At 43.8% G+C, this 15579-nt stretch overlaps 1 protein-coding gene and 2 long non-coding RNA genes across 3 annotated transcripts in view; 2 read left to right on the top strand and 1 right to left on the bottom strand.

Annotated features, from left to right (window-relative positions):
• Window positions 1-1362: 1362 nt before the first annotated feature.
• Window positions 1363-6615, top strand: LOC109196020 (uncharacterized). Its single transcript, XR_002057495.2, has 5 exons — window positions 1363-3330; window positions 3441-3502; window positions 3614-4899; window positions 4995-5122; window positions 5212-6615. It is a non-coding gene; the product is annotated as an uncharacterized LOC109196020 (long non-coding RNA).
• An 804-nt stretch (window positions 6616-7419) lies between these two features.
• On the bottom strand, window positions 7420-8372 carry LOC112843048 (uncharacterized). The gene is made up of 2 exons (XR_003215146.1): window positions 8049-8372; window positions 7420-7939 (listed from the first exon to the last, which is right to left on the bottom strand). It is a non-coding gene; the product is annotated as an uncharacterized LOC112843048 (long non-coding RNA).
• Window positions 8373-8647: 275 nt separating this feature from the next.
• The window catches only part of LOC100698875 (transcription factor IIIB 90 kDa subunit), a 122029-nt gene continuing 115097 nt past the window's right edge, over window positions 8648-15579 (top strand). The window contains exons 1-3 of the mRNA XM_019348966.2: window positions 8648-8939; window positions 10088-10296; window positions 13021-13101. Coding sequence (XP_019204511.1) covers window positions 10113-10296; window positions 13021-13101 — 265 coding nt within the window. The 5' untranslated portion in view covers window positions 8648-8939; window positions 10088-10112. The remainder of the gene's footprint in view (window positions 8940-10087; window positions 10297-13020; window positions 13102-15579) is intronic.

Here is a 15579-nt window from a genome sequence, read left to right as displayed (position 1 = left end):
TTGCCTGGCGTTGAGTCATTTTGCGGACCGAATGTATTCCAAGATTTTGTGGTCCGTCCAAACCACGAACGGTTGGGCAGCTCCCTCCAACCAGTGACGCCACTCTTCAAGGGCCAGCTTGATGGCCAATAGCTCTCGGTTCCCCACGTCATAATTCCTTTCTGCAGGAGAGAGACGGCGAGAGAAGTACGCACAAGGGTGAAGCTTACCGCCTTGTCGCTGGGAGAGCACCGCCCCAACTCCTGCGTCCGAGGCGTCCACCTCCACGACGAAGGGTTGACTGAGGTCGGGTTGGACGAGGATGGGTGCAGAAGCAAAGCGTTCCTTCAGGCACGAGAAAGCCTGGCGAGCCAGTTCATCCCAGCGGAAGGAGACCTTAGGTGAGGTGAGACGAGTCAGGGGTAGAGCGAGCTGGCTATAGTTGCGGATGAAACGGCGATAAAAGTTAGCGAAACCCAAGAAACTCTGAAGCTGTTTGCGATGGGAAGGAGTGGGCCAGTTCAACACAGCCTGAACTTTGGCAGGATCCGCTCTCAGGTCACCTTGTTCAATGACATAGCCCAGAAACGAGATTGTGGGAGTATGAAACTCACATTTTTCCACCTTCACGAAGAGACGGTTCTCCAGGAGGCGTTGGAGAACCTGCTTGACATGGCGTTCGTGTTCAGAGACAGAATGAGAGAAAATGAGAATGTCATCCAGATAAACGAAGACGAAGTGGTTGATGAAGTCCTGGAGTACGTCGTTTACCAGGGCCTGAAAAACAGCTGGGGCATTGGTGAGACCAAACGGCATGACAAGGTATTCAAAATGACCAAGGTGAGTGTTGAAGGCTGTTTTCCATTCATCCCCCTCCCTTATTCTTACCAGATGGTAGGCGTTGCGCAGGTCCAGTTTAGTGAAGATGGTGGCCCCCTGGAGGAGCTCGAAGGCAGAACTTAAAAGAGGGAGTGGATACTTATTCTTCACTGAGATGTTGTTAAGGCCCCGATAATCAATACAAGGTCGTAAACTCTTGTCTTTCTTGGTGACGAAGAAGAAGCCGGCGGCCACAGGAGAGGTCGAAGGGCGAATGAGACCCGCGGCGAGTGATTCATTGATGTATCTTTCCATGCTTTCGCGTTCGGGCTGAGACAGACTGTATAGGCGGCTGGTAGGGAGAGGTGCGCCAGGAAGAAGATCAATGCCGCAGTCATACGGCCGATGCGGAGGAAGCGAACGTGCCCTATCTTTGCAAAACACTTGTTTGAGATCATGGTAGACGGGTGGCACGGAGGAGAGGTCCGGCGGCTCGGAGAGAGAAGACTTGGTTAGCGGTTCAGAAAAGGGGTGGCAGCTTTAAGACAGGACATGTGACAAGCCTCCCCCACCCCACAATGCTCTCCTTTATCCAATCGATAACAGGATTATGGTGACGCAACCAAGGGTAACCCAGAACTAGCGGCGTGAGCGGAGCTTGGAACACATATAGTTGTATGGTCTCGGAATGATTACCTGAGAGAGTCAGTAAAACGGGCTCAGTGATATGAGTGATGTTAGGAAGCCGCTGGCCACTGAGGGCGGTGACCTGGAGTGACCGTGGCAAAGGCTCGGTGTTAAGATGTAATCGTCGGGCCAGCGAAGCGTCAATAAAGTTCTGTTCCGCCCCTGAATCGATCAGAGCCTTAAGAGCGTGGTCCTGAAGCTGCACCGTTAATTTAGCTGCTAGCATGAGCCGTGGAGGAGACTGTGAAACAGAGACCTCGCCCACCCGTATTCCCCTCTCTACTGGCGGGCACGGCCTTTTGGCAGTGACGGACAAACATTGGCGATATGACCCTTACGGCCGCAATAAAAACACTCACCGGCCCTCCACCGACGGTGCCGTTCCTCGGGTGAAAGGCGAGAGCGACCCAGTTGCATAGGTTGCTCACCCTCCTCCATGTTGTGCAACTCTGAATCTCTTCCGCCATTCGTGGCGCTTCCGCCCGATGCTGCCTCGCCGCGGCCCAGAGACCTTTGGGAAACGTAGTCCTCAGTTCTGCGGCACGCACGTAAATGCTCGTCCACCTTCACACACAACGTTATCACATCAGACAAAGTTTTAAGTAACTCTCTCATCACTAGTTCGCCCTTTAACTCCTCACACACATTATTCAACAAGGTGCTTATCAATGCAGGCTGCCCCCACCCGGTCTCTTCGGCCAGCGTCCAGAACTCAATGGAGTATTCCGCCATACTTCGTCTTCCCTGCTTAAGATTTAGTAAACGGTGAGCTGCTGCGTCAGCGCCAGTACCCCTTTCAAACAGACATTTGAATTTAGCAAGAAAATCCTGCTACGAGATGCTGGCGTGCGTTCTCAAAACAGCTTGAGCCCAGTTTAAAGCCGGTCCGCGTAACAGCTGGACAAAAAAGGCAATCTTAGCGTCATCGGTTTCATACGTCCTCCGTAACTGTCTAAACTGCATGGTTATTTGGGTCAGAAAACCAGCACACTTGTGAAACTCACCCGTGAAGGGTTCAGGTGTTGGCAAAGCTCGCTCCGGGGGCTCCAAGGGAGTGGGATGAGGCGAAGCCGAAGATCCGGGTGCCGAAGGCTCAGAAGCCGGTAACTGTGAGGAGACAGAGGGAGGAGAGGCTGCTGGGCTTACCAGGGGTATGCGCTGAGCAAAAGCCTGCGTTAGAGTGGCCAACTGCTGATTGAGGAGCTGCAGCATTTGCTCGTGGCGTTCCAAAACCTCCTCGGCCGTGGGGACGCGCTGCTGGGCGGCAGAGTCCGCTGAGTCCATATTCTGGCTGGATCATTATGTTACGGTTCAGTGTAGGGCACTCAAACGCAGGACTCCTGAATCTGCTGAACACAAGGGTTTATTTACAGAGGTCACCAATGTGTATATACAGAGAGTGCGGGGTAGTGCTATGTACAGAAATGTGAGGGAACTGAGATGACAAACAGCTGGAGAATCACGGACTCCAGCTCAGAGGGCAGAGTTATCATGTTGGTGCTCTGCCAGTTTCTAAAGAGGTTTGCACAGAGCATGAAGAGAAAGGCTACAGAGGAAGAGAGCAGCAGTATAAACCCCACTCCACCAAAGAAACACTTCAGACTGTGAAGCCTTTCTCAGAGAACTTATTTCCTGAAGACTCTTTAATAGTTTTAAGACTTTGGCACTGCTTTTGTGAACTGTGTTGGACAAATGGCAGGGCTGTGGACTGGATCTTGAACGAGGAACATCTATTGTAGAGCCAAGTGTAAATCTGTGCAAAACGAACTAAGGATCCATAAAGACAGTGCCAAGTGTACATTATCCTCTGCTGCATCTCACACATCAGCAAGAACCAACACAGTGGTAAGTAATAAGTAATGTTCAAGGTTGTCTCTAAAATGATGTCCCAAAATGTTAGAAAACTTCTTGAGGTTTTAACTTTTATTGTTGCTTTTCTGCCTTTTGTTTTTAAGAATCTGGTGAAAAGGAGAAACAAAAAGAGACACACCACAAACGAGTTTCCCTGACTAACATGGTAAATATATTCATCATGTCATGACATTTCCTCAGAGTAACCAGGAGTGTTTGTCTTGTTCTAAAGTGATTCACTCTTCTGTCGTGTTATTTGGTCTTTGTCTTTGCAAAGAGAGGAGCAGTAACTGCATAAGGAGGAAGAAACAGAAGCATCCAAAGACAACTGAGAGTCTTCAGTGCACCGTGAACAGCAGTCACCTCAGAGCAACAGAGTCCTCGTGGCTCTCTGGGTTCTCTCCAGGAGCTTGGAGATAAGATACCATAACTTAAAAAAAATGTTTAGAATAAGTGTGAGCCTCTTTTACAACTTTACTTACATCCTTCAAATGTAAGAGCTGCTGGCACGTCTGGTGAGGGTTTGCCCACACCTAATCTAAACCGAGCTTTAGTCCCTCTTGTACTTTGTTGAGTATTGGCTTCAGCTGCACCAGTGCCTGCAATGTGAGGTCATTAATAGACAGGGAGGAAATAATAGTTGAATTAATTCTGAATGAAGACGTCATGCCAAATATTCTTTGATAGCCATTACAGTCATGAATACACAGACTTTATGATTGCTTTTTTTCTTGTCAACATGTATTGTTCCTAAATAACCACGGGCCACAACTGGATCAGATAGTACCATCATTTCTCTTCATCTGCATTTTTGATCTGGAAGCAGAAACAACAATAACGAGGAGAAATGGAATTTTTATATTTAAGAACGAGGACTGTGTGGAGGAGAGCCGAGTCAGGTGACAGGTTGTTCACCTGATCAACAAGCTGGAGTCAGAACCTGTGATTTATCCTCCCTGACTATTGAGTTATGTTTTATGCTGATGTTATTTTCTTGTTTTGAGCCAAACCAGATTTCTCTATAGGAACTCTGTGTTAAAGGGTCAATGCACCAAATTATGCTTTGATAAGAGTTCATTTCTCATGCAAGGAAAGACACAAACTTCTCAGAGGGATTAGTAGTGGGCACAAGTTAAATGAGCTCATATCACTACGTTGGCTTTATCAGCCCTGCACAGAACAGATCGGTCTCAGACTTTTAGATTCTCTTAAATAAGTAGAATCTGAAACTGAAGGTTTTAGATTAAATCTGATTCCTAAATCAAGAAGTAAAGCTTAAAGAATAACCTAAGTTTGTAATTTGGAACAAAGTTGTGTTAACTAAAACTATCTTGAACTAAGGAAGGTTAAGTGTGACCTTCTTAGCTGCAAACCTAGAACTGGTCTAGTAGCTTTTATATCTGTCTTACTGTGACATAAGTGCTGCAAAAGGGGTTTATTTCTCTCTCTCTATCTCTCAGTCCCTCTCTCCAATTTTACCGTATTTTCTCTATATATGATGTAGGTTTGGATTTTCCCTGCTAAATTGTGATGGTCTGGCAGTCTCCATCGGTCGAGCTGCCTGTATGTATGTTTTTCTGTGTGTTTTGTTTTGGCTCCCCTCCCAGTCCCCTGCTTCCTCCTTTAAGTGTGTGTGTATGTGTGTGTGTGTATTCCAGCGTGCCAGTTTATGGGCGTCATCAGGCCGGAAGGTGTTTCCCGTGTTGAAGCCGCCACACCTGTCTTCCATCTAGATTGGCCACTACTTAACTGAGCTTCAGTCAACGCTGGATCGTTGAGTTACCGAGTAAGTGAAGTCTCAGCTCTGAGTGGAAATAGTCTGTGCGTGTGTTTCTGTGAGTTCACCAATCTGATCTCTGTACCTTGTCTTGTTAGGAACTTGGAGAGGAGTGTGTCAGAGGAGCGAAGTATTTGTAAATGTCGAGTGTTGGAGTTGTTTGCCTGTCACACCTGGACCACGAGCACAGTCCTGCAGGATGGGAAAGTCCTGCATTGGGGCCTCGTTCTCACCACGCACCTTAACATTGTCTGAGCCTGAGCCTTTTCAAGGTTCTGTTTTGCCAACTGACCCGCTACATACAGTCTGTGCCAAAAACCATTAACGTAATCTATCAAGTTCACTGGTGGTTCACCTGATAACCACTTATCGCACAGCACTGTCAAGGGTCCCTGAACTTTGTGGCCAAAGACCAAATCATTTGGGCTAAACCCAGTACTCTCCTGGCACACTTCTCACGCTGCCAACAGAAGCCACGGCAAACCTTCCTCCCAGTCACTCTTCATTTCTGTGCAACAGGCACGTAACAAGGACTTCAGCATTTGATGGACGCGCTCTAAAGCACCTTGGCTCTGTGGATGATAAGGAGAGGCTTTGTTATGTGTGATGTTCAACAGCTTGAGAACTTGTGGAAATAGATTTGACGAAAAGTTTGATCCCTGGTCACTCTGAATAATCTTCGGTATGCCAAATAATAAACACTTTGATTGAGAACCTGCATTTTGTGTTTACTAAGAATCGTTTTGGAAATGTAATTAATGATCAAATGGTATCAACAACAACAATAATAGTAATAATAATGGTCCTAAGACTGATAATGATTACTATTAGTATTAAAAGTTTCACTTTCTCCACTTCACCATGAAGTAAACTTGTTTATTTGCAAAGAGAAATAGAGGCATGGCAGTATATGGATGATTCAGATTCAGAAGGTGAGGACCAATTCAAACTTTTTATATTTTGTGTTTATTGGTTCTTGGAACATTCAGAGAATACTCTGATCACATTATTGAAGTTTACAGATACAGTTACAGTACATCTGTATGTGCACAGCTGTGGTCCAGTGTAGTTATGTGGAGCCTCAGCAAAGACGAATATTGTCAGAAACGTCAGTGTTATTGTTTCACTGGATTTAAAAAAAAATGTATTTAATATAACTGAAAATGAATAGGAAACCTATAACAGATGATTCAACACATTAACCTTAATAAGCAATCGTACTGGCAATGATTGCTCGCACTAAGTCAGTCATCCATCAAGAATGCAGTGTTTATTTAAGGTTTTGTTTCTTTTATTACACTCTCAGCTGACATGCGGTTTTCAAACATTACCTTTAAACTGTTTAATATAGCGGTCATGCCATCCACTCACCTTTTATCTTTAATAGTTTTTGAGATGTTGGTGAAAAAAGTGTTCATGACAGTGCAGATTTCTGGCATTTTGTGTAAATTTAAGCACGTAAGAATTGGATTATTTCTAATAAAAACAGAATGTGAAACTGAGGTTAGACTTGTGTTTGTAAATGAACCAAATCATGTTGTGTAGTTTTCTGGATTTTATACTTATTGGATTAAATACTTATTTATTATACAGGCTATACAGTAGATAAAATAAAAATTCACATGTTTTATGTAACTGAAATGTTTAATTATGTCGGTTAAAGAAAATAAGAACCCCTAACTCTAATCCGTCTACTTTTATACCAGTAGCTGAACAACTCATACCCATAACTCCCAGGGTTACATGGAGCGACAGACTACTTTTTTCCTTGTTTTTCTTTTTTTTAATTTCCAGTTGAAAGTTTCTCATATATTTTTAATTACCGTTTTTTTTGTCATATTTATATATTTATTCATTTTCACATCTTCATATTGAGATTTATGTTCACATCTATTATCAAATGTCTGTCGTCTCATATATCTCAATATATGTATTTTTTAAAATTCTCTGGTTCTGGTCCCAGGATGCATATAGTCTATAAAGTATAATTTACACTAATTTAATCTTTTCGATTGCTCATTGGATAATGATAATTCACAACCGAAACCCTGTCCTCCTATATAACAATAAATTTAGCTGATTGCTAAAAAAAAAAAAAAAGAACAGTCAGTATAGGCTGCTGCTATTGTTTAGCCTATTCAAAATCTTTAAATACACCCAAATGCAGCAGAAAAGTTTGATATAGTTGGGTTGCGGTCACGTGGTTCTGATGACGTGCGGAGGCAGCGCGATTTTTGAGTGGAGGGCGGAAGTAAACATGGAGGACACTGTGGAGAGTCAGGAGAGCAGCTATTGTGCAACTTTAGACCCCGTTTCTCGGGAGAGATATAAACAGATAGTTAAAAAATATATCGGACGTGATCCGTATTCTTTGAAAATGTCCGAATACACCACAGAAGTAAAGGATTTGCCTACTATCGAGGCTGTGGATATCACCAACTACTTGGTCCTCCAGACTTCTTACTACACTAGGCAGCAAATGAAAGCTTTCAAGAGTCTGGAGGCGTACAATTTTTTTGTCAGCGGGTGGATCCACAACCTTGGAACAAAACGTCTCCGTGATGGATACAGTTTGGTGTTTGCAAGGGTGAGTGTTTGTTCTTATATTGCTTTATCTTAAACACGCTAACAGTTAGCGGTAGCGGCTTTAACGTCAACAAACATGCCACATCCTTAGGACTTCGTTAGAGTGACAGTTGTTTGTTTCAAGGTAAACCATTCCCAGAGGTCTAACGAGACACCTCTGAAGACTTGGGTAATTGCAAAGGAGGATGGAGAAGTGATTGCAGCTCATTCACTCTTCGTCATCCAAAGCACTTGGGCAGCCTATAGTCCCAATCAAGTCAATATTAGACTACTAACTTAAAAGCACTAAGTAAACGAGAATTTAACGACAACCTAATGCTAATAAGTTCGTTTGCAAACATAACATTACCTCTGACGAAGTGGTCGCTGCAGACACGGGCATTGGCAGACTCTGCTCCTCCCGACTGTAAACGTAAATTTAAAATCCATTTTTTCCTACATTTTTCGGTTAGAATTTTCCATTTTTCTCCTCTTCGTTGGGCTATTTTTGGTACCCTAAAATACCGTTTATCGGTTTCTCTGGTCGACCTACTGGAGCATCCGTAAACACAACGGGACATAGGCATTTTGCGTACTGTCTGTCTGTGATTTTGCGCTTATCTTTTTCACTTCCGACCGCCAGTCAAATTTCGCGCTTTACGTCGACGTCACGTCTACGTCAAATGAAACCTAGCTATTAACAAGAATGCATGAATGAAAAACGAAACGGATATGGGACCCTTTTATTTTATTATTTCCTGTTAGTTTGGAAACCGGCGACAGGGGACGTACCATAATACAAACAACCTCGGTATATCTTTGGTATAAACTCTTTGTATGAAATTTATTTCTCTTACTGATAATCTTTCGTCACACAACATGCAATTTAAACAATATTTATATCAAAAACGTTCTAAAACCTAATCCTCTGCTCAATCTTGATTTGAAATAAATATAATCTTGACATAGTGACACCCCTCACGGCAGAGTTGGTCTCGCCCGAGTTCCCTGGGCATCAAACGCACATGTTTTCACGTCGGGTGTGTTGTGTTAAGGATTGTTCAGGCGTTAACGGCTTTTGTGAAATATCTGTTCGTTGTCACCCTTCTGTTTGCTCTCCGGAGACCACAGTTACAAACAGTGAAGCACCACAGTCAATGAGAAATACTTTCAAATCAGCGTCTGTCGAAAACACTAGAGCCGAGGAGGCAGACTCGTCCCGGCGTGGCTGCATGCTGCCGCTGACTTCACCAGACTAGAGGTATGAATGCTGTCAGCACATATTAAATGTGTGTGTTTGTGTAGCCTTTCGTGACGCTTCTTTATTCCGGATACGCATGACTTCGTGTTGGTGTTAGCATGAGTGGTCGTTGCAGTGAGTTTGCCGGTAGCAGCCCTGGGCTAGCTTCTCGTTCCTTGCTGTAAACAGCCCCATGTGAACAGTCTGCTGCTCAGTCGGCTAACAACAGTATCAGTTAATCTAATCAAAAGAACACAAAGAGGCGAGACAATTCAGGGAGTAGTGAGCCAGCTTGTGTCTTGAATAGCTCTCGCTTTTAGGCTAGAAAAGTTGGAAAAACCCGAGTTAGCCGGCGGCTGCTGACCAGTGCCACGTAGCTGGCCGGCTAATGGGAGGAGAGCCGCGGGCAAGTTGTTCACAACCGCTGCAGGAGGCTGCATCATGAAACCAACACGATGGACTGCCAGTGGGAGAAGCACTACCTTATAGACGTCTGTAATCCGAGTAAAAGTACTGATACAGCGGGGTACAATCCTCTTTTACACGCAATAGCCTCCAGTATTGGAGGGATTACCCTCCCAAGGGGCCACAAGTTAGAGACCACCTGTGTTGTGTTGCGCCCCTGCTGACCTCATGCTTGGATTACTGAACAGGGAGGAGCTCCAGGAATTTGAAAGTGTAATATAATAAAAGTTTTAGCTTCAAAACATGCATACACTTGATGATCCGATACTGTGTGCGAAGCAGACAAACTTGGACTCCTCAGTTATTATACGTGGTGATTTCAAGAAAGAAAACCTCATCCTGGAAGTGCCTAAACACAGCCAGTTTGTTACATGCTCGTCCAGATCCCTATTACACTACAGTAGATAGTGCTAGTCACATCGTCTCTGTGACATGACTGGTAACATTTCTTAACAGAATGTCAATCCAAAGATGAGACCCAAAGTCATTATAAAATTCTGCAAACTGCCCAAAAAGAGAGGCAGCATAACTTCACACATTTATAATCAAAGGTACAAAAAAAAAAAAAAAGACTGCAGTGGACCACAAAGAAACACATACCGACTACAGAGACGCAAGGTGGCTCCTTTCCTCTTTCTATGTAGGGAGCCAGTTATGTACTTACGCTACTTCCTGTATTTACTGGCCTTATCTTTTCCCATCAGGCTTTGAGACTTGAGGAACGACACCATGAGCTCCAAGGTGTGTAAAAACTGTGGCAGTTCGGACATTGATGTTGACCATGCACGTGGCGATGCAGTATGCATGGGCTGCGGCTCTGTGCTGGAGGACAACATCATTGTGTCTGAAGTGGAGTTTGTGGAGACGGGAGGTGGAGGGTCACTGGCTGTTGGACAGTTTGTCTCTGCAGAAGGTGAGAAAGACGGGACATTTGCTGCCTGTTGCTCTGCTGTCTGTAGATCTACTGTGGATTTCTTTCCTGTGTGGGTTTGAGCTGAACCAATACATGAAGGACAGACTAGTGGACTCACTGATTGGACAGTTTGCATGAGAATAATGGCATTATGTTTTCTATTGTGTACATGTGTACTCGATTTATATATCCACTGTACGGATGTCAAAATGTGTGCAAATAATTCCCGAGAGCTGAAAGCTCAGCCTTCACACTACTAAACTTTGTTTACCAGGGTCAGCCAATCAGAAAGAAGAACCGCGCTCTTTAAGTTCAATTCAGTTCAATTTTACTTTTATAGGATGAAATCATAACAGTTGTCTCAAGGTGCTTTATATTGTAAGGTAAAGATGCTACAATAATGAAGAGAAACCCCCAACAATCAGATGACCCTGTATGAGCAAACACTTGGTGACAGTGGGAAGGAAAAACTCCCTTTTAACAGGAAGCAATGTATGATAGAGCCAGGCTCAGGTAGGGGCAGCCATCTGCCCAGACTGTTGGGGTTGAGGGGAGGGAGATGGGACAAAAGACACAGACATGTGAAGTAAATGCAAGCTCAAAAAGAAAAAGTGCCCAGAGTCATCATTTGCTTACGGATTAGACACCTCCTCACATGCTGTATACATGTCTGAAAGTTGTGATCGGTTCAACCAGCCAGTGATTTAGAGGCACCAACAGCACACACATGCTCAAGATGTTCAGTTCAGTTACTCGATTTAACAAAGGTAAAACAGGGCGCAGCCTAGTCAGCACTCACCTTTCACCCTAACTTTACCGTGCACCTGTTGTCAATAAAACATAAATAAACAATTCTCTTGTAAACGGGTAAAGAACTGGAACTTTTCTGTTATTTAATGGTATATTAACAATAAAAATGTAATTACTTCAGGTATGTATTGCCTTCGTTGGTTAAAAAAACAAAACAACAACTGTAAAATGTGACAGCTGCAATGATGGACAGAAATTTGAGACTTAACCGCATCAGTTTTACAAAGTTGTATAGAGGGCTGGTCTGGAACCTTTGGTGGGCTGGTTCTCGTCCCAAGATGCAAAGTTGACACCACTATAAGGGTTATTTAGACGAATTACACTCAGTTAAAAGAGTTTTAACTTTAGAAAACAAAGCCATTTTTTTCTAAATGGGGAGGCATGGGGGGTCCAGGGGGGAAAACCCCCCAAAATGAGCATAGGAAAGTTGCATAAAAACAGGCTGTGGCTGACTTTTGTGCATCTTTATTATGGTTCCCAGGGGCCTGTGGGATACCCAGGTGCTCGTCGCTGTCCTGTGTATTTGCAATTCTGCCTCCTGGTAGCTTTACCAGGAGGCAGAATTGCCTGATTTGGCTAAAAAGAAATATGATAACATTTATCATGGAACAATGTCAGACCAAAATGCACTCTATTTTTTTTTTCTTTTTTCTTATGACCACCGGGACGGACCGGGCGTCTCGGTCTCGCTACCGAGCGATAGCGCCTGGTGGGGGTGGGGAGCGTGGGGAGGATGGGGCGGGGTCCGGGAACCACCACCCCTCCGACCGTGCACTCTAAAAGCTCTAATTTGCAGCATTGTCACTTTGGACTAAAGAGTAACAAAGAGTGTGCAATTAGTGCCAAATGAAATCTCTATTCTAAATGCTGCTTGTGGTTGAAGGTGATCATGTGGATAAAAATGCTCCACTGCTGGTATAAATAAAATACTGATGGCTTTGGGTTTGTGTCTAATGATTTTACTGTTTACGCAGTCTGACTACAAGAAAACTGGACAAATTCAACCGCTGACATCAAAGAAGCATAGACTACATAAAAAGATGGACTTTGCTACCAAGGTCTGAAAAGTGACATCAGTACCTAAGTGCATTCTTTTTCATGGCCAGTAGATGGCGATCTCTGTGGTTTCCACATGAAATTTGGTCAAATAAAAGTGTGAGAAAGAGCCTTACTGTTCACTCTCGCTCTGTATGTCCTCAGTAAACTTTCCCAGTGACCTTATGGTCTTAATTGCTGGGTTTGTGTCTTATTTAATACAATGTGATGTTTAATTTGTAAAATATGGTTACACTGGAGTAAAATAAGCTATAACGGAGTGTTTACTTTTGGTTTGTGATGAAGAGTGAAATGTAGGCCTAAATGGGCTAGGGGGAGAAGCTGTTTGTGAGTGTTGAGGTGTAGGACCTGATTGACCTGAGGCGCCGACCAGAGGGCAGCGGGTCAAACAGGCGGTGGGCGGGTGCAGAGGGTCACCTGTGATGGCCCTGGTTTTCCTGAGATAGGAGGGTCTGGTGATGGCTTCTTAAGTGTAAAGAAATGAAACTGTAGGATTTACTTTTTGTTTTAAAGCTGCAGCAGCGAGCTAAAAATTGACTGCAAAAGCTGCTTTGATTATAGATGATTGTGGTTTTCTGCCTTTATGTGTGACATTGAAACATGAAGTTTTCTGCTTTATTTTTTTCATGTTAGTTAAAGAAATGTCTGAGTAAACTCTGTGCTTGGTGGGACATTGTATACATTTTTAAATATCAAACGATGAAGATAATAATGCCAAGAGAGGAAATTTGGCCATCTTTTTCCAGGAATAACGCCAAAGTTCTTGTTTCTAAATGACTACATAAGGAAAAAAAAAGAGAAACACACTTTTTGAGTGTTTTGCTGAAAATCTGTTTCTGTACGTCTTCTGTCCTTCAGATGGAGCCAGACATCCATCCTTTGGTGACGGGCACTTCTCAGGAATGGGCAAGGCATCCCGAGCTCAGACGCTGCAGAGAGGTGAGTGGCCCTTAGATGGCACCACACTCCATCTTAAAAGCCTGCGGGAGTTTAAGGTGCATGGTGTAACCTCAATTCAAAAGCAGTTGCGATGCTGTGTGAAATATAAATAAAAACATAATGGTTTGTCTGCAGATCTCATAAACACACAATACAACACAGAAAACTGAGACTTTACTACTTAACAACAAAAAGCTGAAAACGTAGGCACTCCGAAGAAAGAGCTGGAGCATTTTGCACTGGCAACAAATCCGTAACATGACTGGACATAAAAATAGCATCTTACAGAGACAGAGGGCCTCCACATTTACACATTTACAAATAGTAGAGCAATTTCAGAATAATGTTCCTTAGTGTAAAATTGTCAATGTCTCATCTGCAGTACATAATATCATACACAGACTGAGAGATGCTGGAGAAATCGGTGTATTAGATGGACTGGATGTTGTGTGCTTGTGGGACTGCTTTAATAACACGCATAATTCTCCCAAGCAAATCAGCGGACTGTCTCAGGAACACTTTGACAAACACAAATCCCCGTGCCAACCATAAATGCAGGTTGAAGCTCTGTCATGCAAAGAAGAGGCCACATGTGAACACGCTGCCTTCTCTGGGCCAAAGTTCACTTAAAAGGGACTGAGGAAAATGGAAGATGAATTGAAATCAGGCCTCAGTTCAAAAGCCTGCATCTGTGATAGTATGGAGGTGCTTTAAATAGTTGTTGGAACATCTGTATGCTCTATTGTGTACGAAATATAGGTTTGAGATTTGCAATGCAATGCATTCTGTTTGTATTTACATTGCATGTGGTATTGTTGTATACTGTAAACATTGTTTTCTTCATTTAGAAGCTTCTTTAGTGTCGGGATCACCGTTCTACACGTGATCCGAGGTTGCATTTTTGTGTGTTCATGCAAAATGCAGCTTGGGCAAGAAATGAAGGAGGAGACGACTTCAGGTCTTTTGCATGGGCGTCAATAATTCATTTAATCTTATTTCATGTCGAGCGTAAACTTCTCTGAAAGCAGCTCCGTTGCAACACGTTGGTGTCTTTGACTTCACTCGAGTGATTAAAGTCTTTATATTTTCAGAGGAGGTTTACTTTGAATCATTTTATGCTGTTTGCTCAAAGCCCTCCTCTCGGAAATGCAACTTTGAGCCACAGCAGAAGCTTGCTTTCGATTTACTTTACAGTCTGAAACTATTATAGTGTTTCTTCGTTACACCCAGCAATCAGCAGGGTTACGTACCAGGAGAGTTTGCAAGGACCCAGTAAAACCCCAAAAGACAGTCCCAATAAGCAGTGTGTGTGGTCAAGCTTTTTACGTGGTAAAGCTTTAAGTTTTGAAAAGTTGTAAACAATAATAAACTGTCATTTAGAACAAGTCTCTTAGGGGTTTTTGCCTTTTAGGGGAAAACTGTGAGCCTCTGTTTGCAGACTCTGAGGACTTTGCAGCCACCAGTGTGGGCTTTTATCAGTCACTTGTATCCATCTGTGATATGTCGTACCGCATCGTGTGACTCAACCTCAGCTACTGTTTTGGTGTTATGCCCTTGCTGGTAATACCCAGCAAGAATTTTTTAGAGTGTTTTCTGTGAAAACAGCTGAGTGTTGTGGTGAAAACACCACTGAGAGAGCAGCGATGGTGAGTCTAAACAGTAACGTCTAAACAGTGAACTTAAAGTCACCATCATGTGCTGTAAAGCTTTAAGGAGCTGCACATTCAGCAGATAATTTTCTGTCACTTAACCAGGTGACGTAAAAGCTCACCTTTCTGAAAGCAGAGTGTTTCTAGTACATTTGAGCATGCTCTCTTCAACCGAGGTGGTGTGAGAGTTGTCCCAAATGGAAAAGCAGTATTCACTTTGACTCCAGTGTCCTCCAGAATTGATTTTTTTTTTCCTTTTTTCCTCTTTTGGATTTTCTTTGTGTGTGGAATAAGCTGCTGTCAGCTGATATTATCAACCTGTCATGCTCTAAATTGAAGTGCTGGGGGCCCCTGTGGGAACCTCGAGGGGTCTTGGTGGGTGTCCCTGGAGCTCTTGCTGACACGGGACTTTTATCTAGTCTAAAAACGCATCAGCAACTTGCAGACACAGACAAACAACCGCTTGGCTGCTGGCAGCCGGACAGAGAGCCCAGACGTCGACTGCCAGCAGCTGGTTACCGCAGCAACGACCGTCTGCTCAGCTGATGATGTTTAATGCGACAGAGCCACGGAGTCACAGGGCTGTCAGACTGCAGCAGACGCTGAGTAACGGCAGTGTGCGCATGGATGCAGGGGATTAGCAGGGAGAGATAGGAGGGTGAGGATTGAGGAATACTGCTGTTAAATGCTGCGTGTGTGTTTTGTAACTGGGTGAGGATGGAGGCTTATATGTAGGATATTTCTGCCATGCTGTTTGTGTATGTTTGTGGGGCTTTATTCTGCTGTCACATGGAGTCTGAAGGATGGTTTGAACTTTTAGGAAAGGACA

This window comes from Oreochromis niloticus, linkage group LG19 (genome assembly GCF_001858045.2).
Source record: "Oreochromis niloticus isolate F11D_XX linkage group LG19, O_niloticus_UMD_NMBU, whole genome shotgun sequence".
NCBI classification, from domain to species: Eukaryota; Metazoa; Chordata; class Actinopteri; order Cichliformes; family Cichlidae; genus Oreochromis; species Oreochromis niloticus.
The sequence above is the reverse complement of the archived record's forward strand: the minus strand, read 5'-3'. Positions and strand labels throughout refer to the sequence as shown.